This window comes from Triturus cristatus, chromosome 2_2 (assembly GCF_964204655.1).
Source record: "Triturus cristatus chromosome 2_2, aTriCri1.1, whole genome shotgun sequence".
Classification (NCBI taxonomy): Eukaryota; Metazoa; Chordata; class Amphibia; order Caudata; family Salamandridae; genus Triturus; species Triturus cristatus.
Genome location: NC_140582.1, coordinates 945,305,210 through 945,333,018, shown reverse-complemented (window position 1 = coordinate 945,333,018; position 27,809 = coordinate 945,305,210). Strand labels below are relative to the sequence as shown.

Here is a 27,809-nt window from a genome sequence, read left to right as displayed (position 1 = left end):
CGGGACTGGAGGTAGGGAGGCGGGAGCAGGGGCTGTGTCGGGAGGAGGGGCCACAGGGAAGCAGGGAAGAAAAATGTAATTAAATTAAATACACCAGGGGGTGATACCTGTGGGCAGCGGGAGGGAACGAAAAAGGCAGGCCGAAGAAGGCAGCAAGTAGCGGAGATAGCACTTCTGTTCTCCTCTGCAGAGGAGCGGGCTGCGGGTGCAAACCCTGCTCTGGGGAGGCGCTCTGGGCTCGGGTGATGCGGAGGAGGAAGCATAGCTGCTGCGGAGATTGCTGGCCTGGACCGAGGTCTAGGGTCACCACCTAACAGTGAAAGAATCAAACGCAGCCAAAATATCAAATATGATTCTCATATTTCCTGATTCTCTACAGTTTATAAAATAATTAAACAAAATCTAAAACATGCTTCTTAACTCGGTATCTTTAGACCAAAGACCACAAAACTGAAAAAAGAAAAAGGAACAATATTTTAGTGACATCCCTAAAAAACAAAACTCAAGCAGATTAATGTTAGCCCAGTGTTTCTTGCTGCTAGCTTGTATAACAAAGTTACATTATATTGGCGCTTTCAGTGAGAAAAAAAATTACTCTTTCACGCTCCTTTTCCTTTCTTTGAATGAGATTTAGTTTGTGGTTGTGCAGGTGTTTTTTCAGTGTTTATCTGTTTAAACTGGTGAGGGCTATTTCCCTTTCAGTGGGGTTTTATCAGTTGTTATAGGTTTAAAGCTAAAACCAGACAGCCTAAATACGGCCCATGAGTTAAGAGTCAGAGAGATGGATATCAGAACCCTCCAAGTGGGGGCCAGCAACAAGAATAATGGTGGCACCATACCTGCAATGTCTGCACGAGTCCAGATGCCAAGTCCCAAAAGATATGGTGCCCAGTTACAAAGTGGAGGATGACATAGATAAAGGGTTGTCAGCCTGTAATGGGGCTTTGAAAGTACATGGGGTCCCATTAGAGTTCGGGGAGGGGGTGCAGTCTTTGGCGGTACATGCCCACAGTGCGGAGGGACATACTTCTTACACAAGAAGTGGGGGACCAGACCAACTACTCTGCCATGAAGACCAATTTAGTCTGAAAGTTTGGCTTGAAACCTGAGAAGTATAAGCAGCAGTTCAGGCCTAGTCACAAACTCTCTATACAAACATGGGTGGATTTCTTGGACTATGCTGGGAAGGCACTGAAGGGCTCGGTGATGTTCCGTTGCTAGGTGAGCGGGGAACACGTTGATGGTTAGCACGGTGCACAGTGTATGAGGGCAGAATAGGGACAGAATATAACACGCACACACACTGGATATGGTATTGACCAACTGACCCGGATCTTCCGGCCCAGACCACCTTTATTGTACATCTATTTCTGGGTCGGGCAACTACCACTGGTCAGGCACACGTAGGGCTGCAGTGTGGGACCCCCCTCCTATGTAACACCAACATGGGGTGGTTCACACAACATAACATTCCTCCTTTATCATGAAAATGCAAAATAAACAACAGCATCACAGTGACTGGTTGGGCAGAGAAAAAGAAAAAGAGAGAGAGAGAGAAAATTAAAATTTGGCCCATTTTAAACAAAAACACTTAGTCCATAACAAAACCTCTCTGCAGGATTGGCCCGGAGGTGGTATCTTCGTCCTCCTCGACGTTCACCCTCATCTCCGCAGTCTCCAGCTCGGACTGTCCCTGAAGAGATGTCACAGGGTGCACTGGGTAGGGATACGTCTTGACCAGTTTGCAGCCAGTCGTCCTCGGTGTGGGACTCGCTGGTAGACTCGCCATCACCTGCCTCTGGCATCACCACACTCGGCGGCACAGGACATTGATACTTCTTGAAATGTGAAATGTTTCTGGTAATTGTCTCACTGCCTTTCTGGGCTGTGACCATTGTCCCTTTTACTGTCTGGACAACCCAGGGATCGAGTTCGAATGGAAGTGAGAACTTTCCTCGTGGATGTCGATTTTTTACCAACACCATGTCGCCTGCTATCAATGATCGACTCTTGGCATGTCGCCGTTTAGACACGTGATCGTTCTTGGTACGCCGTTCCCGAAGTCGTTCAGAAACTTGATCACGTGGGGCAGACGATGGTGTCACATGAGGGAAGACATCTTCCAGCACCCGTTGGTTGCACAGTGACCCAGGGCTGACCATGGTCGTAGAGTGAGGTGTTAGTCTGTACTCTTTCAGGAACATGTATAAGGCGCATTCCATGTTTTGTTCTCGGGCAACCGTATTCTCAGGACTTTGTTTAGAGTGCGCATAAAATGTTCTGCTTCCCCACTGGCCTGGGGCCACCGGGGTGTGATCTTCTGGTGTCGAACACCTCTTGACTGGAGGTATTCGGTGAATTTGTGGCTAGAGAATGGTGGACCATTGTCTGTACGCAGCTCCCTAATAAGCCCATGGGTGGCCATTATCTTTTCGATACGAGGTATTGTGTTGCTTGTCCATCCACCACAAAAGCTCAACCGGGGGCACAGTCGTCATCCTTCACGCTGGCAGATGAAAACAGAGTCTGACTGCACTATGGATCCCTGAACAGCAAGACGTCCACTAGAACACAGCAGGCTCGGAAAAAGGGCGTAGTCCGTGATGGGCTTGTGCCTCGTAACACAGTGGTTGATTAGAGAAGAACCAAGCCAAAAGACCAGCTGGACATCAATCAATCAATCAAATACTTTATTCGACAACATAATGTCATAAAAGTGAACAATTCGATCAATCATATATTACAGTTAAAAATTAGATAGTACAGGATATCATCTACCAACTCATGGTGAATTACTAAACAGATTAAAATAAAAATTCAAGATAAAAACATACAAACAATATTAGCGAGCAAAACTACCAGTAACTTTTCCTATATTTCATCTTATAAGGTTAATGCTTTTCTGGGCATATATAAAAAGTGCAAAATGCAAGTAAATTAGGAAACAAAATATCGCGTTACCTTTCCCATGACACATCCAGCAAAAGAACTATATATATATATTTTTTTTAAAGTGCATAGTGCATAGTGCAAAAGACGCATACGAAATAAAGTGCAAACATATCAATCAATACAATCATAGGGTATACCGGAGGTAGCCCTACGAGCAAAAGTGCGTCAAAAAAGGTACTATGTGCAAATAGGTCAGGCTCAGAAGTTTGGGGTGATCAGCTAAATACTCAATACATTGTTATATTTCTAAAAACGATCCTTCAGTCGAACTTACAAATACGCAGAACTGTATTTACATTATATCATTTAAAAATCTAGACAATCAGATATCAGGAGTCTGTTTTTTTTCTTTTTGGACCGCATAGATGCGACCAAAAAGCAGGCAATATTAAAAATATCCCGTGGTGAACTTAATGACTGGAGATAAAGTAGTGCTGGTCTAACCTGCAGAAAACCCTTGCCTTTCAGGATTGGGATTAAATACTTATTCCGAATGGTGGAATAAAAAGGACAAAACAACATAAAGTGAAGGGTATTCTGGGTAGAGAAATTGTCACACTTACAGGGGATTGAATACTCGGGATTACACCACTCCTGGAAATCACCAGCTGGACATAAATAACATGCACCACAGATGAACACTGCAGCAGGATACAAACCTACAGGTACCCCAGACTAGGAATATGCTGTAGAGGCTCCAGCACTCGTGACCAGATTGCACTTGCCAGGGGGAGCTGACATGGAACGGTACCTGGCAGCAGCTGCAAATTTCTCTCTCCACTGCTGCGCCAACAGATATGCTCCTGGTATTCGAGGAGCAGGACAGGCCGCAGGCGCCGTGGATCCGCTCACACGCGGCGCCGCCATTGAGGAATTTCGGGACGCGCACACAATAGAACGTGCGCGGAGAGTCCAGGACGGCAACACGGGCCAGCGCAGGAAGCACCACCGGTCATGGAAATGCACACACTCACCAGCGGCGGGCAGTTGGGGGACCCGGCAGGGACACAGCCTTCGTCGCGTAGTGGCCGCCACCGGAGGGCGCAGGACAACGCTCCGACGACGGAGCAGGCGAGGCGCCAGCAGATATGGCCGCTGGGGGTCCTTGGACAGATGGACACCCTCGTCGCCAGTTGTTCCGTTGCTAGGTGAGCGGGGAACACGTTGATGGTTAGCAGTGTGTGAGGGTAGAATATGGACAGAATATAACACGCACACACACTGGATATGGTATTGGCCAACTGACCCAGATCTTCCGGCCCAGACCACCTTTATTGTACATCTACTTCCGGGTCGGGCACCTACCACTGGTCAGGCACACACAGGGCTGTAGTCTGGGACCCCCCCTCCTGTGTAACACCAACATGGGGTGGTCCACACAACATAACAGGTGAGGGGCCCATAAAATGATTATGAAGGGTTGTATTGAAGGAGCACAATCATGATACTCGTTTTCTAGAGCTGGTTGATAGCAAGCTTATTGATGCCAGGAAGCTTGCTGAGGAGGCGGACCTCTGGGTCAGCACCAGAGTGTCCAAACAGGTATCTGGGGGAGGGGGACTCCCAAAAGGGTGGTTAGGTTCCCAGCCAGAATAAGGTGGCGGGAGATCGAAAAGCTTCAGAGGGAAAAGGGACTAATTCACATTCCCAATCTGCCCACCAGAAGAAAACTTACCCTGGCAAAGGTCAGCAGCCAAAGCCCATCAAGTGCTACGAGTATGAACACTACAAGGGGGATTCCAAGTGTCCAAAAAGAACACCACCTCACTGGACGAAAGATTCCAGGGTTAGCTAACATAGTGCTGGGGGAGGAGTGTGTCCCAATTAATGGGTGGAGGGGGGGTTTACAGGGGTTAGCCTAGTGTCCCTGGGTGACAGTGAGATGGTTCATAAGATCCATGCGACTTCAAATAAAACTAAGTATAGACAATGGGTCACAATCAATGGGCAAGGTGTGGAGGCTTTGAGGGATACTGGAACCAGTATCAGTATGGTAAGGAGTCAGCTGGGTTTACCAGAGCAGGTAATTCCTAATGCATTCCACCAGATTATGGTGGCTGAAAACAGAGAGGGTCACTTTCCTGTGGCCCTTGTTCCATTTGAGTGGGAGGGGGGTTCTGGTCTTCTTAAAGTTGTAGTGAGCCCTGCCATGCCTGTGTACTGTTTGTTAGGTAATGACCTGGATCTCACTACCTGGAAGGAAGTGGAGCTAAAGGCTCATGTGGAGATGTTAGAGTTACCTGTGCAGATCTGTGCCACGACAAGGTCCATGGCTGCACGGGAAGGGGGCAAGAAGGGCTGGAGCCTGGAACAGTGGCCCGGCCAGCTAAGACGGGGAAAGGCAGAGGGCATGGCAAATCAGCCCCTAAATGTACCTCCAGTGAGATGGATGCAGCACTTGCTGTGGCTGCCCCAGAGTCCATTGAAGAGGAAATTGCTTCCCTTGGTGATCTGGCTGAGCTTGCTGGATTGTATGTGAGAGGAGGACCCACCAAGGAGGAGTTCTGTTGGGCACAAAGGGAGTGGCCATCCCTTGAGGACATGAGGCAACAGGCTGAAGCCCTAGCAGCAAGTGATGTCGCTAACAGTCACCTCATTTACTGGGAGGATAACCTCCTGTTCAGTGAGCCTGAGACTCCTGGGCATGGGACAACAAGGGCCCCCAATAATAGAGGGCATTCGTACGGGATCTGGCTCACGAGATTCCCCTGGCATGACACCTAGGCCAAGACAAGTCCTTTGCAAGGCTTGTCCCCAATTTTTATTGGCCTAGCATCAAGCATTCCTCAGATGCATTCTGCAGGACTTGCCAGCGGTAAGACATCGCAGAGGCTTAAAGGCCCCCTAAATCCCTTGCCTGTCATTAGCACCCTCTTTGATAGGGTGGGCATCGGCATTGTAGGGCATATGGATCCCCAGACTGCATCATACAATAGGTTTATCCTGCTTCTGGGGAATCATGCCACTGGGAACTTCAAATAGTAAAACAGTGAACATGCTGCACAAAAAGATCCCACACTAGGTTAGGAAAACGGAGCTTAATGTAATAAATAAAACAAGACTACAAAAATCCATGAGATATTCAATAAAAAAAAATTAGGTCAAAATAGTACCACAAAGTGCCAACTGTGGATATCTGGGTGCGCAATGCATTGGTTCTGAGGACTGCGTAGGTGATGCAGGTCTCTGCGATGGGTCCATCCACACAGCAGCGGTAGTGCGGTGGTTCTGATCAGGGATGCGCTCTTCAGCCAAGGAGATGCATCGTGTCTGCTCAGGAATGCGTCACTCAGCAGAAAAGATGCCTTGGTTTCACTAGCAAGCACTTTAGGCACACTTCCAAGGGGCACGAGTTGGCAGGGTAGACTCACAGATGGCAGAGTCCAGGTCTAGGTGCAGGTGCAAGGTTGTTGAACACCTGTTATGTCCCTGAGTCTTCAGATCAGGAGGCCAACCAACTAGCCCTTGGAGTCACTTTTGGGTCAAGAGATGCAGGTCCAGTCCTTCTCACCCAGGCAAGAGGGCAGCAGATCAGCACAGCAAAGCAGCAATCCAGCAGAGTAACGTATACCAGAGTGACAGTCCCTCAGCAGCACAGCATTCCTTGTTCCTGGCAGAGTATCCACAGATCCAGAAGTTTACTAAAGTGGTGGGGTCTGAGATCCTTTCTTTTATAAACAGTTGTGCGTTTGAAGTGGGGTGGATGCTTCTAGAAACATACTTTTGAAGTGCACAGATGCCTTACCTTTCATGCCTTGGCTCCAGACGAACTACAGGGATTGTGAATTCATTTGTGTGAGAACAGGACATAGCCTTTTCAGGTATAAGTGAGGCTGGGCCTAGCTCCCCTTTCCCATCCTACCAATGACGGCCCACTCAGTCGCACCTAAGCTCCCATTGTGTGTGGCTGTCTAGGCGATATACACAGAGCCCAACTGCCAACTACACCCAGTCATGTGACCAGAGACACGTCAGGGACACCAAATGGCTCAGGCAAGAAAATGCCAACTTTCTAAAAGTAAAAACAACAATTGATGGACAGAATGCAGAGCAATGTCATACATTCACCCCAGTACAGAGATCTGGGCCTAAATCCATCGTTTTTTTGCTCACCATGCCATTCCAGTTTGAACCCAGCCATATGCAAATCAGTCTTGACCCTGAGCCCAATGGGAACAGTCCAGTCCGAACTGCCGGGGCCGGTCCTCCCTGGACTGGAAACAAGCATCCAAGGACCTGTTTCGGGGTTTCAGCCCTCTACAGCCAGGATAGCTTGACTCCAGTGGCATGGAGAGCACGGGACCGTAGCCTGGGCATACCCGTCCCACTCGGGGCGACAAATGCAAAAACAACAATTGATGGACAGAATGCAGAACAATGTCATATATTCCACTGGATTCAAGCTAGCCTAGCTGATGTAGTGTGTTACCCCATAACTGGTCCCAGGATGCTTGTTTCTGATCCAGGGATGACCTGGCTTGGCAGTTCGGGCTGGACTGTTCCGATGTCAGGGTCAAGACTGATTTGCATATAGCTGTGTGTGAACTGGAGTGGTGAAGTGAGCTAAAGAACGTTGATGGATTCAACCCAGATCTGTGACTGGGGGTGAGTGTAAGAAAAGTTTCAGCGCTCCGTCCTTCATCTCCTTGTGTTTGCTTTGTTCGCCCTAAGTTGGCAGGGTATGCCCAGACGTGGGTCCCTTGCTCACTTTGCCACTGGATTCAAGCTAGAATGGCTGATGAGGGCTGTTAGCCCGAAACCGGTCCCAGGATGCTTGTTTCTGGTCCAGGCAAGACATGGCTTGGCAGTTCGGGCTGGACTGTTCCATGAGGTACAGGGCCAAGACTGATTTGCATATTGCTGTGTCTGAACTGGGGTGGCGAAGTGAGCTAAAGAACGATGATGGATTCAACCCAGATCTGTGACTGGGGGTGAGTTAAAAGTTTCAGCGCTCCGTCCTTCATCTCCTTGTGTTTGCAACTTTCTTAAAGTGGCATTTTCAGAATTGTAATTTAAAATCTGACATCACCACAAGTTAGGATCTTAAATTAGGATTCCGGAGACACTAAACTTGTTCAAAATATATCTTCCCATTTGGAAATCACGCTTATTAAATGTAATAATGTAATCCCAATGTTATGCTATGAGAGGTAAGGCCTTGCAGTAGTGAAAAACGAATATAAGTGTTTTTCAGTACCGGGATATTTAAAACTTAAAGGTATACAGCCTGCTTTTTAAATACAATGCACCTTGTCCTCTGGGCTGTCAAGGGCCTACCCTAGGGGTGACTTATATGTATTAAAAAGGAAGGTTTGGGCCTGGCAAAAGGTTTATTTTGCCAGGCCGAAATGGTAGTTAAACCTGCACACATAGGCTCTGCAATGACAGGCCTGAGACATGTTTGAAGGGCTACTTAAGTGGGTGGTACAATCAGTGCTGCAGGCCCACTTATAGCATTTAATTGACAGGCCTGGTGCACTTACAGTACCACTTTACTAGGGACTTGTAAGTAAATTAAATATGCCCATTGGGTATGAGCCCATATTACCATGATTAGTGGAGAGAGCAAATGGACCTTAGCACTAGTTAGCTGTGGCAAAATGCTCACAGTCCTAAGGCCAACAAAAACAAATTCAGCAAAAAGTAGGAGGAAGACAAAGCATTTTGGGGGTGACCCAGCAAAAAGGGCCATTTCCAACAAGATATTTTAGGAAAACTATATTTCAACCATATGAAACTAAAGCAAATAAAGTTTTATTAATGAAATAATAATTGCATTTACTCGAGGAAATATTTAGCACCTTTTAATGGCATTGCCACTTGTTTAATAAACTAATGGCATATTGTAGACTGTATACTTACCAATTAAAAACATAACCATTGTATAGTAATACAGCCTGATTGGTAAACATGTACAGAATTAAGTCTAAAATTACACTTGATTGATTTACTTCTCTTGTTACTGGCAAACGATGTAACAGGCGGTGTGTCATGATCTGTGGCCCATGTTCACCTGTATAAACTGAACAGACAGGGAGACGTGCTTGTCCTAACTTCTTGGTTGTTTGCACTTTTAGTTGCAGCAGAAGTCAGCAGTACATGCAAAGCGTGGGTGATGCTTGGTGTGAGGCTTCATGTCTGCAATGCTTAAAGTATGCAAAACATATAAGTGGAGCCTAGACAAACTACACTGGACTCACAAGACTTACAAGGGTGGTGGTCATATAGGATTCATGGAGTATAAATTCCTTGTTTTACAGCGTTCCTTTCTGGGCAACCAAAATATTTAGGTGCCGCAGCCAGACCCCTTGTTGCCAGCGATTGGATCTCATGGACAATTGGCTGGAGTTATCAGTGATTCAGAGGAGTATTGTAGAACAATACTTGTGATCACAGATGTATGCTTTGATATTGCATGGTGAGATTTAGGTGTACATCAACGGAGTGGCCTAGTGAGAGGAAGGAGAGCAAAGGTACACTCTAAACGTGCACAAAAAGAGCATTCTGGAGGAAGGAAGGAGAACAGAAGGTTCTTTAAAGGTCCCCTCTAGGTTCTCATGAAAGGGGTTGCTTGACAGTTGGAAGGAGACCCGCGGTAGGGAGAGGATGTAGCCTTACGGATAGAGCAGTTGACTTTGGAGCTGGGGAACCGGGTTCGAGCCTAGGCAACGAAGTTCAACATCCTGTGATTCTGGGCAAATCACTTAATCTCCCCATGAATGTGTCCATCGGTAACAAAACTGGCGCTCATGTAAAGCGATCTGATACCCGATGTATCGGGTATAGTGTGCACTATATTAATCTCTTAAAAGACACGTCAGGGACACCAAATGGCTAAGGCAAGAAAATGCCAACTTTCTAAAAGTAAATACAACAATTGATGGACAGAATGCAGAACAATGTCATACATTCACCCCAGTACAGAGATCGGGGCCTAAATCCATCGTTTTTTTGCTCACCATGCCATTCCAGTTTGAACCCAGCCATATGCAAATCAGTGTGACCAATGGGAACAGTCCAGTCCAAACTGCCGGAGCAGGTCCTCCGTGGACTGGAAACAAGCATCTCAGGACCGGTTTTTGTGAAGTGAGCTGTCAGTTGGTCGTGGGTGGAAGGAGCGCGCGTAGAAGCTGCTTAAAGGGATCCACTGCTGCTCCTGGAGAGGAGTGGCCGAGCAGAGCAACATGAAGAGAGGGACAGATATGGGGCTTTGAAGGACTCTTGGCCTGGTACCCTGCCTTCGTGTATTACAATTACAAGAGGCACAATTTTTGGGATGTTCACACCTGACTAATGCCGTGGTCTGATACCAGCACTCATTTGCAGCCCTGTGAGCCAGTACCTAAAACCAACTAAAACATAGTAGTCAATGACAGAAAGGGGCCGTCTAAAACCCCTCCTCTAGATATATGTGCAGGTTGTGTGTTTTCTTTTGTGTTGTTTATGGTGTGATGACAATATCTCTCACCAGGCAGCTAAAGCTGTCTGTAGGTAAACCGTAATCAAGTAGGCATTTTGCACATAGACAGATCTCTATAGGGATTAGCTAAACACTTTCAGGACATCCCCAAAAGATCTAAAACGTCAGCAGACTTTAAAAAACGAATTTAGCAAACCTCGCAAAATAATCTTCTGATTGTGACAGAAATATTGGGAGGCAGAAGGTTGGTGTGTAAATGTTAAGGATTGAGATTCCAGAATGAGACAAGCAAATGCATTGTTTATGGAATGAATACCAAGAAAGGCTTATCTGTGTAAGAGTGCACTTTCCTGAACAAAAATATACTTGGCAAAAAATGCCCTTACCTTTCTTCGACTTCTGCGTCTTTCCTAATCGGTTCTTAAACAAGTACAGTGAAGTGATGATCAAATGGCTGTGTTTATTGAATTAAAGCGTCTGTTGTTTCTTTGCAGGACACCTTCAATGACCCTGAAATATATATAACTGAGAATGGGTTTGCTCAAAGTGATCCAGCCCAACTTGATGATTCTCAGCGCTGGGAGTATTTCAGGCAGACGTTGTTGGAAGTTTTAAAAGGTACCGTTTAAATGTATTTGTTTAGGTGTGTGTGTTTTGAAAGGTTATATATTCATGCATACAGAGTGTCATTTTCTATAGTTCAAGAGAAACAATTTGCTACTGTAACGTTAGTGCATTTGTGACCGTGCATATTTTAACTAATTGTTGAATTAATGCATTTGATACATCCATATCTAAACCTGTTATTGTGGGTGTATCTGTGATACCGTTCTGTAAATATGCAGGACTTACAGGACAGAAAATGATAATGAATTTAGTGCATTTTAGGAATCTCATATAATTTGAAATCGTCATTGAATTGTCTTCAAAATAAAATGATAATACATACATGTGGTACGTTAGCAAACTAATATAATTTAAAATCGTCATTGAATTGCCTACAAAATAAAGGTCACATTTTAGGGGGAATAATTCAGATTTATTGGAGTTGGAAAAATACTGTCTTCCTTTGAAAATTAAATTGTGCAAACTGGTTTATCACTCACTCTTTCCCTGTCCTCACCTGCTTTGAAGAATTACATATTTCCTTTATGTGCATTGTCCTTTAGGTTATTTGGAACTTGATAAATCCTATTAGTTGTAAATAAAATGCAGTTTAAGGTCATATGCTTTTTGACCCAGGCTTATGTTTGGGCCACAGTGCATTTAAGGCTTGTAACATCTTGTGCTATTAAAGACCGTCTTTATACAAACAAAATCAACCTGCATGAGGTGTCCTAAAAATGTGCTTGTATTAATTTATTGTATCATATTAGCCATATGTGCTGTATAGTGATTATTACATTACAATTTTGCAGTCACTGTTAGCACACATGTGTTAGTGGTGAGGGGGAAAAATGAAGAGTCAGACAACACAAGCAAGTAGGTGGTGGGAAACAATAAAGAGTGGGGTGACTATGGTAAGACGTACATTGCTCGCTCAACAAGAGGGTTACTGTTGTTCTACTGGTGCTTAGGTGAAACTTTAGATTGGAAGATTTGTTATTTCCGAGAGGGGTTGAAAGTACTTATGGAGTAGGTAATGAGCTAATCATGGAAACGGGGAATATTATCTAATCAGAACCACAGGATAACAAATGGTTGAAGATTCAGTGGGGGGTTTAGTGGGAGGAGAAGCGATGTGGAAGCTAGAAGAGAGCTATGCCATTAGCCGAAATATGTTTTTCTTACTTTTCCTTGGTTACATGCTCTGCAAGGAGAAAAGACCACACCGCACAATTTTACCTCCACGCAGGAGCAGGTTGGCCCTATCCAACCCTGTCAGTGGATCCAGGCAGTACGTATATCAATGGACTCATGCGGTAAAGAATATCATTGACCCAGATAGTAATGAACATCAAAAGACCCAGGAAATAATGTATATCAGTTACCACAGTTATGAACATGGCAGAATTGAATATCATTGGTCTCTTGTCCTGTTGCCCAGCTGTGATTGGTCAGAATAAAGAAATACATGGGGTTCAAACCCCAGCGGGCAAGCTGCAGATGATGTTGTATGGTGATGGCGTATTAGTGGCATTAACAAAATCTGAGATTTCTGTTACATGTCTTATATCTCAAATCTCCGCCTTCTCCATATTTTTGGGATGTAGTATAACATACCAAGCATTCTCAAAGATTAAATGTACCACTGGGGCCTCACTACATGCCACACTTTTTAAATGTCTTAAATCTCTCCTAAAATATTTGAGCATTCTAGTTAACAGAGGTGTGATAAAGTGGTTAGTTAGTTGGGGTGTATTGAGGTCCAGGTGTCATCTGACATCTGCTTGTGACAGGGGAGGCCTCTTTGAAGTGAATCAAGTCACTCAGACAACCGTTTAAAAAAAAGAAAAATAGTGGAGATCCTGGCAATACCCCCAGTGGGGAAAATAAAATATTATTAAGCAAAAAAAACTTCACAGGGTCTCCTGGCGTAGATCCCAACTTGCACTTATCACCTGCCAAACAAAACCTTAAGACTATCGATGGACTCTCCATTCAAGAGGATTATGCCCACCAAGTGGTTGGTGGGAACTTAACACCTCAATCAAAGGAGGAAGTGTGCCGCTTACTCACATCCCAGAAAGGGGAGGAAGGGACTCAATGCACCTACAAGGAGGCAACCGCCAGTGGTGGCGCCAGAAGGGGAAGCCCCAAACTGCAGACTCTGCGGTACAGGCCACACGCTCACCCACCAAGCTACAAATTGGGCAGCAGAGGGGCAGCCTATAAAACCTCTTTGGCCCCTGTCGCCAGATGTCATAATAATGCCAACGCTTACATGCTGACCTCCACAGGGGATTAATCCAGCAGGAGGCGAATTCGTTCAGGAAATTACTGAACCAAAGACAACCCGCAGTACCAACTGTGATCATGAAAAGGCCAATTGGGGCACCTATAATAGTGCACCCAGTACTCCTAATGGGGACTAAGCTATGGTTAGAAAATCAGAAACATTTAAGCCCTTGTCACCATACAATACATACAGAGTGCATCACATGAAGTTGGAGGAGCTCTATATAAAGGATGAGGAGCTTCTCAAGGCAACAGACCCATTTGACTTTCTTCCTAGAAATCAAATCAGGTTGGATTCCTCAGGAAGCCCACACAGGCATTTGGGCATCAATACTCTAGCTCTCCTACTCATCTCTCATAATGAAAGCACAGCAGTCGGTGGACAAGTCCACCAACCCTTGTTATTGCTCATTACCCATAGATAGAAACAATCTCAGTTTTGCCTTGAGTCAAGTCAGATTTATTGACAGAGTACAAAGCGAGCAACAACAATTGTAGGCCAAGATCATTTTCAGAAAACCTGGCCACTAACAACAGGGCATTGCCCTCCCCATTCCATATCTCCACCCCGGATTTGACCTCTGACCAAAATGCTTCGATTCTTCCGTCGAAAGAGAGCGTATTAGATGCTTCAAGCATAGAATTATCCAATTTTACAAGTAGTGATCCACCCTCTATTAGGCTTTCGAAGAAGAACAAAAACGTTTGAAAAAGCTAAACAAGAAAAAAAATATCATTCAAAATCCAAAATCTTTCCCATATTCGGAAACACCTTGCGAGGGCACAAGGAAAGAACCGCTAGTCCACCGAAGGTGCCCTGGATCAGGCCAGCATCTTGCCAAGCGACTTAAACTTTCTCACAAAGTAACTCAAACTCCCCCAAGTATTGGACCAACGAGAGCAATAGAAAACACTGAAAGGGGCATTGCTGTCATCAGCCATCTGCCAAGTGCCCCAAAAGGAACAGAGACTACTGGGACACATGGCCGAGGAAGCCGCAGTGGGACCAAGTGCTCTGGCCACAGAAGCAGAGGCTATCGCTTAACCTCTTCAGTGCCCATGACGAGATAGTCTTGTCATGGAGCACAGTTGCGCTGTGCCCATGACGAGACTATCTCGTCATGAACCCCACCCACTAGTGCAACGCCCGGCACAGGAGGGGGAAAGGGCGTGGCACTGAAGGGGTTAAAATAAAGAACCCCCGAGGAGATTCTAATATTCCACCGTGAATACATCTCCCATGGCCAGGAAGACATCCTTAACAGGTGTAATCTACTCAAACTCCTCTCTGCTCTCCCGGGTTTGGGGTCCTGGAATTTAAAGACCTGGGCTGCATTGCATTCATCTCTGGTAAAAAAGACAGTCCCAAGGAGGCCACCAAAGTACGGCTCGGAAATGTGAAGATAGTCAGACGGGTAGAGAGCCACTCCACGACTTTGGCAGAATGGGGAATTAGCATAAGCAAAGTGTCAAAACGAAAATATCTGTGGTTCCTGGCAAAAAACACCCATCAGCAGTGCCAGCAAGACTCTGTTCTCTGCTGCTCTACTGGCCCTCAAAATCCACGACATATAGTAGAACCAATCTTAATCACAATGGAACATGTCACCAACAAAAGAGTGTACTTGTTATCTGGTAGCTCCTACTGAAAATCGACAAACCATAGAGGGATTCAAAGGAACATTAATTCTAATACCACAAATTCTCAAATACACAATTGTGACTTGCAAATCTGTTCCTGGAACATCCGTGGCTTAAACACCCTTTTGAGAAACATCAACGCGATGGAAGAAATCCGTAAAAAGTATATAATCTGTCTACAAGAAACCTGGAAGTCGGCCACGAGAGCTTAGCAGGACCATAATGAATTTTTGTCAGCAGTCGAACCAGCAACCGTAGAGGGACACTGTTGTTCCATTCTGTGTAATGGTTCTTTGTGTCACCTTGGAGACAGGAGATTCCAGGATAGGTCATTTGGAGTCAGGCCTACCTGGGTTCGGTTGTGTGAGCTTATCTTATAAATAAATCACTTCAACCACATCTCTGTGTAGTCTTAAAACTGCCAACGAGGATGGGATTCTCTTAATTAGAGTACAGGAAGCACCAACCCCATCTAGTTGCCCATGGAGAAGTAACGAGATACGGGCAGATGCAAGATACCAGGAGAAAATTCAGTTTTTCAATTGGAAAATGATCAATGTTCCAGCCTGATGCGATGTGAGTAAAGGTAAAGCTTTTTATCTTAATTAGGAGTGCCTTTCCTTAATTGACTTAAACCTTTTGAGAACAGGCGGGCTGCCGTTCATTCGCGAGACCTTCAAATCACCTGCTTGTATGTGTCGGTTCGATCAGCAGCTTCGAAGCATAGATCAAGGCTGTGTAAACTACTGAGCCTGCCGCCTAGCACTGCTTGTGGCGCCACCTGTATTGGCTCAAGCATCAGTGCAAGGCATAGACCAAGTCCACGTGAATTATCGCATTCCTACTGCCTAGCAACACAAGTGGAGTCACTTTTGTCATTTATGCAGCGCAATGGCAACAAACTTGTATGTGTAGCGGGCTTAAGGAGCAATTTCAAGCACCATTTCTGTTGTGTTAGGATGCTCCCTGGTGTTGGATGCGCCGTTAGTGTAGCTGTCGGACAGCAAATAAGGAACAATTCTGGTTGGACTAAAAGGAAGGGCGTGGTGCTCCTCGCGGGATCAGCCAGCTGGAGTTGCAGCACTTACTTGTAGTGTTGGATATATGCAGCATTTAGGAAGCTTTGTGCATAGCTGCCAAGGTTTCGGATTGCTATGTGTGACACTGTCCTATTTTCAGAGTAATTATGAGTGACATTACAACGACTATGAGTGACACTTTCTCGCGAGCAGAATCAAGCAATGAAGCCAAGGAAAACATTTAAATATCAGAAATTACCCTCATTTGAACAACGAGAAACCCTAAGAAGATCCTAAAACTTCTGTAAAGCACCAGAAACGGAAGGGTACTAACCAGACACAGACTCAGCATCAGAGGGCAGGCAGGTGTAACGGTCTAGTTGTTCTTTGGACAGCTAGCGGCCCCGGAAGAGCACGCACACAATGTAGCACTCTCTGGCCAGGCGTGGCCAGAGAGAGTATAAATAAAAGGGCGGAGGTCGCTCGTGACCTTCCGGCCCATACCTGTACCACTGTCTCATGTGTCCCTCATTTGCTGCCTTAGTTCCCCACGTGGCCCTTACCTTAGGCCCTTACACTGGCGACGAGGGTGTGTCCCGAGCCCTCGCCTTCATGCCCCACGGAGCGGAGACGCGCTCCCAACGCTCTCACGGTGCACCGGAGACTGAAGAGGCCCATTGTAGTGGAGCGGGCCGACTGCTGAGTCCGGATCGCGTCGCGACGCCAACTGAAGCCGCCCGGACCCAGCGCCTGCCGATGCGTGTGCTGCCGAGAGGACCATCTGACGAACAGTGCGCGCGCGCGTTCAGCGCGTGTCTCATCATCCCGACGAAGTGCCGGTAAGCCGGGTGGAAACCACGTGCGCGACGGAGCGCTGCTGCTGCGAGCTTCGGGGGAAGGGCTCTGCGAGCCAACTACATAACACGGCCTACCCAGTAAACTGTGGGACATACACGGCAGCTAGCGTTATCTCTACAATCCCGATGTGTCATGTGCCTGAAAGGAAAGAATCAGTAGGCACAATTAAGCATTGGCAAAAGCAAGGGGGACCTCGTCACACACACCACCCCAGGACACACAGCAGTGGGGAGCAGAAGCATACCCAAAGTAACGCCCGGGGCAGCAGAAACAAAAACAAGCACTGACAGAAACAAAACAAGCATTGGCAGGAGCAAAACAAGCATCAGCGACTGCAACTGGCAAGATAAGGACTGGTACAGTTAGTGGCAAGGCACGCACATGAGACTAAACAGAAAAGCAAAGCCCGCGCTACCTCACGCTAGTACAAACCTGTAGAGGCGCAGGTGATCTGGAACGACGTCAAATAAGCGTTCAACATGGTTGACCAAGCGACGGCAGGAACAAGCCAACAATCAGTGGCACCAGTATCACCAGCAGCCCCCATACACTCGCAAGTAAGCGCGCTACCCCCTTTCAGTGAACTAATTGACCCTGCAACAGCGTCACCCAGATGGAAGATATGGCTGAGCCGTCTCGACAACTATTTCATAGCAACGAGAGAAACCGACGACAAAGTCAAAAGGTCACTCCTACTGCATTTTGCGGGGGACGAAATATACAAATTGTTCGCACACCTGCCGAACACAGGGCCGGCAACAGACTATGACGCGGCAGTCAGGGCATTAAATGCGCACTTTGATCCACAACTCAACCCAGATTATGAGCGATTCAAACTGCGTCAAGCGCGCCAGCGTGAAGGCGAATCCATGGATGCATTTCATGCCCGCCTTCGAGAACTAGCCAGCACATGTACGGAGGATGTCCCGATCAAGGAAGCCCGTGCGCAGTTAATTCAAGGATGCCGCAACAAAACTTTGAGAACACTTATCCTCCAGTGTTTTGGAAGGAATCATTTGAGACATATTTGAGGCGATAGGTGGCAATGCATTTGTAGCAAAAAGGAAGCTTTCTATGTTGAAACACAATCCCGAAGTTGAGGGAAGGAAGGTTTTGAAGCATTTACGTGTACCTATTGATGAAGGGAATGACGTTGGTGACAGGTCTAATGGGGAGGAATGTTCTGAAGATGTGAATGTAATGGCTATGAGGACGTTGGAGGAAAACTACGGTAAAAGGTTGAGTATTGTGGTGGAACACCATATGTTTTTTTCACCAGAGCAAAATCCAGGTGAAACAATAGAACATATGAACAGTAGAACGATCGAACAGTATGTGGCTGTGTTGAGGATGTTTTCAGTTTCTTACAAATTTAGGGAGTTGCAAGAAGAAATAATAAGGGAACAGTTAATAAATAGAATGAGTAATTTGAAGATCCAAGAAAAATTACTCCAAATGAAGGATCTGTCATTAGACACAACTTTAGCAATAGCACGTTGCATTGGGGACACCTGTCGGTATATCTGAGTTGAAAGATAGTAAAGACGAGTATAAAGCAGATGAGGAAAACATGAATGCTGTGCAGAAAAGTGGGACCAAAGGTATCAAACAAAAGGGTGACATCAAGATTAACAAAGAACCACAAAGGGTGGGTTTTAGGAAGCCATTTGGCTGAGTCTACTGCAGGTACAGCTGTCAATACACGTTGCTATAAATGAAGGAAGAAAGGCATTTTTTTCCAGTGGTGTGCAGGGTAGAATACAGGAGCACAAGCAAAAATAAGGTTAATTTGATAAGAGAACGTGTAAGTGGAGATGCACATGAGGAAAGTGATGACGACAGTGATGTTGTAGATGGTGTAGTGGTATGTGGTGTCAAGGAGTGCGAATGTCAGTGCATCAGGGATGATGTTTACCATCCTTCCCAATGTGTGGTAAGTGTGAATGCATTACTAGCATCCATGTGGGCAGATTTGTGCTCCCTGTATACTCTGGTGGGTAAATCTATTTGGAAGAATGTAAAGGAAGTTCCAAAATTGATTCCTAGTGATATTGAGCCCAGGGATACTGTGGTGTCAAGTTACTGGTTCTGCGTTATTTTGAAGCAGAGGTGATGCATAAGGATAGGAGTGCACGTGGAATGAATATGTTGTTAAAAAAGGCAAAACTTTACTTTGATGGAGAGAGCAGCGAGCGCTTGGGACGGTGTTAGATCCCAATCAACCTGAACAGGTACTTTTGACTACCCAACCAGAAGTAGAAAGGTGGAAGGTGGAGTATCCTAGAGGATGTTTAAAGAAATGTGAACATCATATTGTTCTGAAGGGTGGTGGGGCTGTGCCTAGGGTGCATAAAGTAAGAAATGGGCCTGTGGCCCTACGTGAGCAGTAATCTGAGGAGTTGACTCATTTGTGTAAAGAAGGGATCATATAGCCAATAGAAGCATCTGAATGGCTGAGTTCCATAGTTTTGGCGAAGAAAACCAATGGAAAGATTCAGATGTGTGTGGACCTTCATGATGTTCATGACAATATTTGGGTCCGCTTCCCAAGATTCGGGAAATGTTGATGAGTGTTAGGCATGTTACATTTTCCGCCACACTGGATCTTTCCAGCACTTACCATCAGGTCCAGTTACAGCCAGACTTTAGACACATGATGTCATTTATCACCCCAGAAGGAGCATACCAATTTAAGCATATGCCTTTCAATTTACCGTCGGCTGCGGCTGTGTTTCAAACAGCTATGCAGAAGGTGCTAAGTGGATTATCTATGGTTTTAATGTTCCAAGATGATATCTTGGTGAGGGGTGAATACAAGGGTCAACATGATGTGGTGGTTAAAGAAGGTGCTGGACAGGTTGGAAGGGGCTGGTTTGATGGTAGAGTTGAGCAAATGTAAATTTTTGAGAGAAGTTCAGTACTTAGGGCACACGTTATCTGATGAGGGGATCAAACCTAAGTTGAAGTTAATTAAAGCGATCGAGAATGTGCTGCCACCCAAAGATAAGGAACAACTGAAGTCATTTTTGGGTTTTGGGTCTGGCGGAGTATTACTCCAAGTTGGTAGAGCATTTTTCGAACAAGGCACATGTTTTGCATGAGTTACTAAAGAAGGGATCTAAGTATGTGTGGACCGGATTGTCAATCGGCGTTTGACGCTATCAAGACAGCTATTATGGGAGCTGAAGTATTGGTGCGTTTTGATGCACTGAAAAGGTCCATTGATGTTACTGATTCCAGTTGTTATGGTTGGGTGCAGTTCTTATGCAAGAGCATGCTAGCTATGAAAGAGCTGTGGCCTCTACATCATGCACTTTAAGGGGTGCAGAAAGTTCATATTCGGTTTTCCAAAACGAGGTCCTTGCGTGTTTGTTGGTGGGGTGTGCAGTATTATTGAACATGTGTATGGCGAACTCAGTATGAACTGATCATCGGCCACTTATTGACTTGTTTACCACAAAGGGTGCCGGAAGGGCCACTCCGTGTATTGCAAAATGGTTATATAGGTTGCAGGAGTATTCTTTCCAAATCAAGTGTGTACCATGCCACATGAACGTGTACGCAGACTGTTGGTCTCATCTGCCTCTAAAGTGTGATTGTGATTGCAAGGAAGACCGATTGAAGGACAAGGCCTGCGAGAAATTTGCTTCAATCATTAATGCTACGGGCCTCAGAACCCTAAATAGTAGAGGGGCTCAGGATCAACCTACTTCCTGCACGTATACGACAAACTCTTGTGCTTCACTAATAGATTACATCTGGCTATCCATGCAGCACTTTACACAGGCAAGTAACTTTCAAGTCCAGCACACACTGACCAGCAACCATGAAAGGTTAACTTGTACTCTCCAGGGCAACTTCTAGATTTCCACAAAACCTCTGTCACTGAGGAGGGTGTTAGCGGCCTTGAAGAATAAAATGGTCAACAACTTACTCAGCCGCAAACATGGATGAGCTGAGAGAAGCCCTACACAAGGGGTTTGGGATGCATCTTGTTGTATGTGAATTGGGTGCAATTCCTGGCAAAGTTAATTGACACATTTATCAACAAGGATCCTGCGGCAGGATGCCTACAGTTGGGAATCTGCATCCCGGCGGTGAGAACTCTTAAGCGAAAACTGAACAAGCTCCTGAGAACAGCTCGTAAAAACAGACCCCCCCCCCCAATAGCTGAGGAAATCTGGAACGCAAGGAAGGCCTGCAGAGCCAAAGTATGGGAAATTGCCTAGCACAATGAAGATACAGGGTGGATCAAACTGTATGAGGCCTTGAAAACAAAATACTCCACAAAATTTTGGAGACTAGTCCAGAAAAGATTGAGCGAAAATAACTCTAAAGTTTGGCTTACAATCTCGGCCACCAAGTGGATGGACTATATCTTCAATCTGTACAATACTGCTTAAGAAGGACTAGGCCTGGATCCCCTGTCATACGAAAAATCATTTTTTCTCAACAAAAACCTGGTGCAATGGGGTGAATCTTTGGCCTGCAAAGACATGATCACATATATGCTGGCCTCTTTCTGAGTAGCAGAGGCCCAAGGACCAATCGGTCTGCCAAAGGGAATATTCAAATCAGTACAAGGGGACAGGGCCTCCCTGCTAAGCCATCTTTTAAAGTACTGCATTTGGGGGAATGAAGTGCCGGACAGCTGGAACGGTGCCATATTTGCTCCGGTCCACAAAACAGGCACAAGTAACAGCCCAGCCAACTTTAGGCTTATTGAACTCCTCGATGTTGAGGCAAATGCTTCACAAAAATCCTGAACAAGGAGCTAGAGGAATGGTCTAACACCCATCACTCAATTTTGTTTCAGGCGAGGTCATGTCACACAGGACAACTTGATTATTTTTGCTTCTCTTATCAAAGCAGCTAACATCAAAATGGCTCCTCCGCTCGACTTTACCCCTGCATTCACTAAAGTGATCAGGCGGAGACTTTAGCAGAAGTTGTCCAACTAGGGCATTTTGAAAAATCGACTAAGAGTCATTAGGAGCCTATACACCAGTCCTTGGGTGAAGGTGAAAACCATGGCCAACAGAGTCACATACCATGAGATCTGGACTAACTCGGGTGTAGAACAAGGATGCATCCTAGACCCAATTCTGTTTAACCTTTATCTGGTGGACATAAATAAGGCGCTGGCCTCCGCTCACGCATTTCCTCCCAAATTCGCTGGCACACCCATTCATTGCTTCCAGTGCGCTGACTATATGCTATTTTTTGACCATACAGCAGTAGGGCTTCTGCGATCTTTGGAGACACTAATACTCTATTGTGAAGAAAATAAACTTGCAGTTAATCACGCCCAAAAGAAAATCATGGTATGCCAAGCAGGAAACAACCACGCTGCCAAATTTAAATTCTCTGTTAACCATGTGATTCTGGAACAAGTGGCAAGCCTTAAATATCTAGGCATCTACTTCAATCAGCGGGGTTCTCATGTAACACAGCTCTCCAGCCTAAAAGAAACCACCTTTTCCATGATAATGAGCTTAAAAAAATTGACAAAAAAGATGCACAGTCCAGACCTTACTGGCATCTGTAAATTAATCAATTGCAAACTAATGCAAACTATCATATATAGACCACATCTCCATATGACTGGACAAAGCCCAAACAAGTTGCTATAGACGTCTGTCATCCTGCCTGACACGGCACCGTCGCCCCAAATGCAGCTGGAATTCGGCCTTTGTAAACAATCGCATATGCTGAAAATACGGTTCTTGGGATATTAGGCGAACCTCAAGGCTGCCCCCACAGGGTCCCTTGAAGAAGTGATAAGACAAACATCCAAGATAAAAAAACTCCAGTGGAAGCCCTACGTGAGAAACTCAATCAAATCCCTTGAACTCCAGAACATCTAAAGAAATCTGACTCCAAAGTTATCCGCAAAATTGCTGGCCAAAATTGCAGAAATGAAATCTAGAGACAAAGACAGGAAAGAGCTTTCACGAAAGGCCTGTTCCGACTGGTGTGGGACCCTGTACCAAGAACAGGGAAAAACATTATACCTATCCAGCCCTATGAAACTGGCCTTCAAAAATAACTCATGAGGCTGAGATGTGGGCTAATTCCCTTAAAAGAACATAAATTTGAGCCTTCAACAGGATCTTCGGAACACAACTGACGATTGTGGGACTATAAGACGGATTCAATGATGCATGTGGTTTGCATCTGTCCCAGGTTAAAGAGCTTAAGGTGCTACTGGTTGAAACCGATATTCCATCACCTGGACATACCACAATGCAATGCTGCCATTATAGCATGTCTGAGTGGAACTGATGCACAGCTTTCAGCCAGGTGTGTGAAATTCCTCAGAAAAGCACTCAAACTACTGAATTCATGACCTGCGGGCTGCTAAAAGTGGAAATGTTCTTGGCTTGTCATCATTCTGAAGCAGTGCCACTCATATCAATCATATGCGGTATTTCCATTTGTGGCTTCCAGTGGCCTGGTCCGTGCTGGCCGAGTCTAGTCGGGTTAAGGCACTGCTGGCCCTATTCCATCTCAAAAGAATCACACTGTTAGAGCAAGCCAAAACTAACCTGCCACATGATGTCGCATTTTTACTCTATCAAAATCAAGCTGATAAATTGCAGTCTCCACTTTAGCTACTGGCCTCTCCTCAATAGAGCCCATCCAAATTATTATGCCAGATGACATTGCACCATGCACTTTGTTAAATTCAATCTGATTGCTGTTTTGCACTTTATTTCCTGGTCTCTCTAGTATAAAAGAACCTTGCTGACTACATAGGAATCATCTGGGCTTACAGAGCTAAATATAATCATCTTGCACATCGCACCAACTGGCCCACCATGATCTGGCCGACCCAGGATGCTGAGATTGGAGCAAGCCAAAATTAACACATCACACAGTATTACAAGAGGCACTTTATTATAGTTATGTTGACTGCAGTCTGCACTTTACTCACTCGCCAGCGTTCCGGGGCTGTGAAGCCACAGGAAATGCACTGCGCACAGTAGCAACCGGCTTAAGAACAGACAGCTCCAAGACACCAAGGACCAGAGTTAGTTGAAATCTACAGGATACAATATGCTCTTCATTAAACTTATTACGATTGTAGTTGCCATCTTATTCCATGGCCTATTTCCCCATATAACTTGAGGGGGTTAACATTGGCTCCCACGACCCAGTGATCCTTGTGTTACCGCATCCCATTTCAAGAAGCAGGACTTTTTGTTGTTGTTATTTTAGAATCGGATTTTAAAGACACAAGGTACACACACTTTTAGGATGCATTTAATTGATAGGAGTAAGTGTGATTGAGCTAAGAAAGACATCATCTGACTTCATGCTGTTTTATCTGTTCTTCTACAGGCGTTTGTTATAATCTGATTGTTGGAAAACGAGGCAGCATCTGTGAGGCCTGCACAAATATCATGACTACATTTGTCCTTCACTGGGAACCAAACACCCAATTGTAGCGCCTGACTCTCAGAGGGTAGCGTTGCAGAGCAGTCTGGGGCTTACTCAAGGGAGGTGGTGTGGGCTAGTAATCGCCATGTGCAGGTGCGCAAAAATAACACTCAATAATTGATTGTCCAGTCTGTACTTTGCTTTATAAAAGTAAGAGTACATTTATTAAACACACACACTACTCAATACTATGCACCAATTTACAAATATACATAAGCTGTTCGAATTACTTTGTGACATTGCATAACATCTACACCACAACCGCAGTGGGGTGGGGTCTAGTACCACCACTCCCATGTATGCACATCATCTTGCCCCCAATGCAGTTGGTTGAACATAACCTGGGGCGAGGGCCCGGCGCACTAGCACCATCCCAGTGGCGACCCCCAATATCTCAACAAGCATTTAAAATAGGTAACCCTGCCTTGGTGACATATAACCCTGACTGAGCATGTCCTACTGACCATAAAGTATGCACCTCTATATCTTAAGGGTAGCAGTCTGGGTTCTTCACCTAAGCGCAGCAGCAAGAATACATGTTTAAGCAACACTTTAGAATGACAGTACTCATCACATTTGTGGATCACTAGAATGTATTGCAATTGCAGCCTCTAAAGGCATCACAGATAAAATCATAGGATTACACATATACAGGCAGACACCCTAGGAGGAATGTCTGGCAACATAACCCCACTTTGCTTATGACATAACCTCACATGTACTTCACATTAAAAACATGAACTTTAGTCCCTCTAAAAGAAATAACCATTAGTAAATGCATTTCTGGTGCAAATACACCTCTTCACCTCCAGGGGATGCCCTTCTCCAGACATCCCCAATTCAGCCCTTCATTCCATGATGCACTTTTCAAATCACCCTCAGCTGTAGAACAAAAGTTCCAACCCAGAAGTAGTTAAATGCTGGCTGAGCCCTTCAGGGGTTATTCTTTCAAATCCCCAAGACACTTAGGGTGGGACTTTTCTCTTCGTGCAGGGGGGAAGACTGCGCCTCTCCAGCAGCTCCCCCAGCACCTACACATTCATGTGGTGGTGACCCCGTCCTCCTGGGGCCACCACAAGCAAAGAACACACTAGTTTGACCCTGCAGGCCGGTCCTGGCTTCAAGGCATTATGGGTAGGCTCGCATATGGAAGCAGCGGCTCTCCAGCTGTGCAAGGGAGAGCTGCGATCATCTTTATGGCACTCCACGCTGCCTCCTGGGCCTCGGTGGGGGGCCCGGTCCCACCCGGACCCCCAGGTGAGGGTACGGCTCGGGAGCCCACCCCCGGCCGATCTGCTTCATTATCGGGGGCCGGGTCCCACACGGGCCCCGTGCAACTCCTCCTCGGTTGGGGGTCCCGGTCGCACCCGGGACCTCAGCATGCCATCCTCAAGGGAGGGCAGCACAGGGAGCTCACCCCCAGCTGCCCCCGCCGGCTCCCCGTGCGGCCCGCACCTCCGTGTGGCTCCCGCCGGTCCGGCGGACGGCGGGGGAGTGCGACGTCACTCCCCCACCTCCCTCCATCTTTGGGGCCTGGGGATGGGGTCCCAGGCCCCCTCCATGACTTTGGGGCCCGGCGATGGGGTCCCGGGCCCCCACCTCCCTCTTCGCGGGGAGCGCGCCTGCGCTCCCCGTCTTCACGGGCTCACTGGAGAGCCAGAGTGGGCTCCTGGCACCCCCTCCTTCAATTTTCACGGGGAGCACGACTGCGCTCCCCGACTTTGCTTCGGGGCCCAGGGATGGGGTCCCAGGCCCCTGGACCTCTTCACGGAGGGGGGCGCAACGACGCTCCCCCCTTCTCCAGCTTCGGTGGGGCAGCCCCCGGGACTTGACCCACCCCGGGGGCCTAAAGGTGACCGGCGACAGAGCCCCATGCGCTTCCTCGTCGGTCCCTGGCGGGGTCAAAGGTCGCCTACGTTCTGGGGGGCATATGTCGGCCCCCGGAGTCAGATTTGCGTCCTTTTTGTGTCCTCTCACTCCTCTCGGCCAGCCCCAGCTACTGGAAACACTCTCCTTGGACCTCGGGCCTGTGAGGGGGGCCATTCTTCAGGGAGTGCTCTTCACTGGCTAACTGCGCCAGCCTTTCGCCTGATTCTCCTCCTGGGCCTCTCCTGTGCATAGGCCCCTGCTTCTGCACGCCGGTCCTGGGCTCTTCTTCTGGCGCTGTTAGGGCCCTGGAGGGCAGTCAGGGGGTCTCCCCTTCCAACTGCCCATTGCCAGGCTCCAGCACCTTTCGCCTCCTTAGACCACACCCCAGCGAGAGCTTCTCTTCCTGTGCAAGCACTTTCTAAAAGTTGAGTAGGGGGCTGGAAGGAAGTCTGTTTGGCCTATCAAACAGCGACACATCACTTCCCTGCCCCTGCTCCCTCCTTCTTGTCCAGCCTCTGGGTTTGTTGAAAATGGTGCTGTCCGGGGTCTCTGGCCACATGCTCCCCTTCCCCCAGTGATGCCTTCACCTTGTTTCAGTTTGGTACCTGGCATCCAGCGACAGCGGTTGAACGATTGGCCTATAACTCAACCTATCTCCTTTCCCTTGGAGGGAAGATCTTCGCTCTGGGAAGAAAGGTCATTAATCTAACCTGCCAGGGCCAGACCCCTGCCAGGGACTCAGAGAAATATGACATTTCTGGATGACCCAAAAGCAGTACAAATATGACTTTGAACTCTGCAGAATACTTCTGTTCACATCCGCTACAATGGACTTTAGTGCGTGTCTGGGATCTGTAGGCCTTGTGGAAGTCACTCTAGCCATGGGCCCCACATCCCCATAGGGGAATAATGAAGTGTAAACACAGTAAAACACACTGACTTTCCCAGGCATGTTTCTTTCCAGTGTATAAAGCCTATTCCATGTCACCACCCAATCCGGCATAAGTCCTGACACACCATTCAATTTGTTGCTGCTCCTGGACTGTGCACGCTAGGAATATCCCCTGCGCAGCCCATACACGTGTGCACACGCATGTACACATGTGTCTGCATGTAACCAGCCCAGTGCCCCATACTCCAGCTTCTGCGCAGCGGCCTAGTCAAGCCAGGGGGACACCAGTAAAACCTCCATGCAGTCTCCTTCATTATGAGTTCACTGTGGGTGAGTCCCACATTTTGAAGCTCCCCCACAGTAAAAGCTCAACAATTAGGTGCTCAAAAAGCGAAAAATCCGGGCGGCCCCCAGTGTCAGAACCACCTTCTAACAGTGATGGTTTTAAATAACTGGAAACAATAGAAATCTATCTATCTGTCTATCTATCTGTCTATCAGACTTGCCACACACATTTCCTCTGCTCTGGGAGCAGTTTTCACACTTCATCAAGGCTGTTCACCAGTTGGGTGACTGTTGGAGGGCTAATGCAAATTAGTCTGCAGGAGCATCATTTAGAAAAAGGTAACTTCCTAAAAGTCCCTCTTCCTTAATATGTATTAACTTGGGCTGTTAATACATTTAATATACAGTTGTTTTGCTTGGGTTCAAATACCTTAGTAAAAAATCAGAGGAAAAGAGGCATTTGGCAAATCAGGAACAGTTTAGTTTATTTAAACAATTCGACCGGGAGAACAGTTACAGGCTTAAGGTCTGA

At 46.5% G+C, this 27,809-nt stretch overlaps 1 protein-coding gene across 9 annotated transcripts in view; it reads left to right on the top strand.

The window, feature by feature from the left end:
- LOC146862980 (cytosolic beta-glucosidase-like) overlaps positions 1 to 27,809 on the top strand; it is a 568,310-nt gene that overhangs the window by 449,827 nt on the left and 90,674 nt on the right. For all 9 annotated transcript variants that reach the window (XM_085642350.1, XM_085642349.1, XM_085642348.1 and 6 more), the window contains one exon: positions 10,867 to 10,990. In XM_085642350.1, coding sequence (XP_085498476.1) covers positions 10,867 to 10,990 — 124 coding nt within the window. The remainder of the gene's footprint in view (positions 1 to 10,866; positions 10,991 to 27,809) is intronic.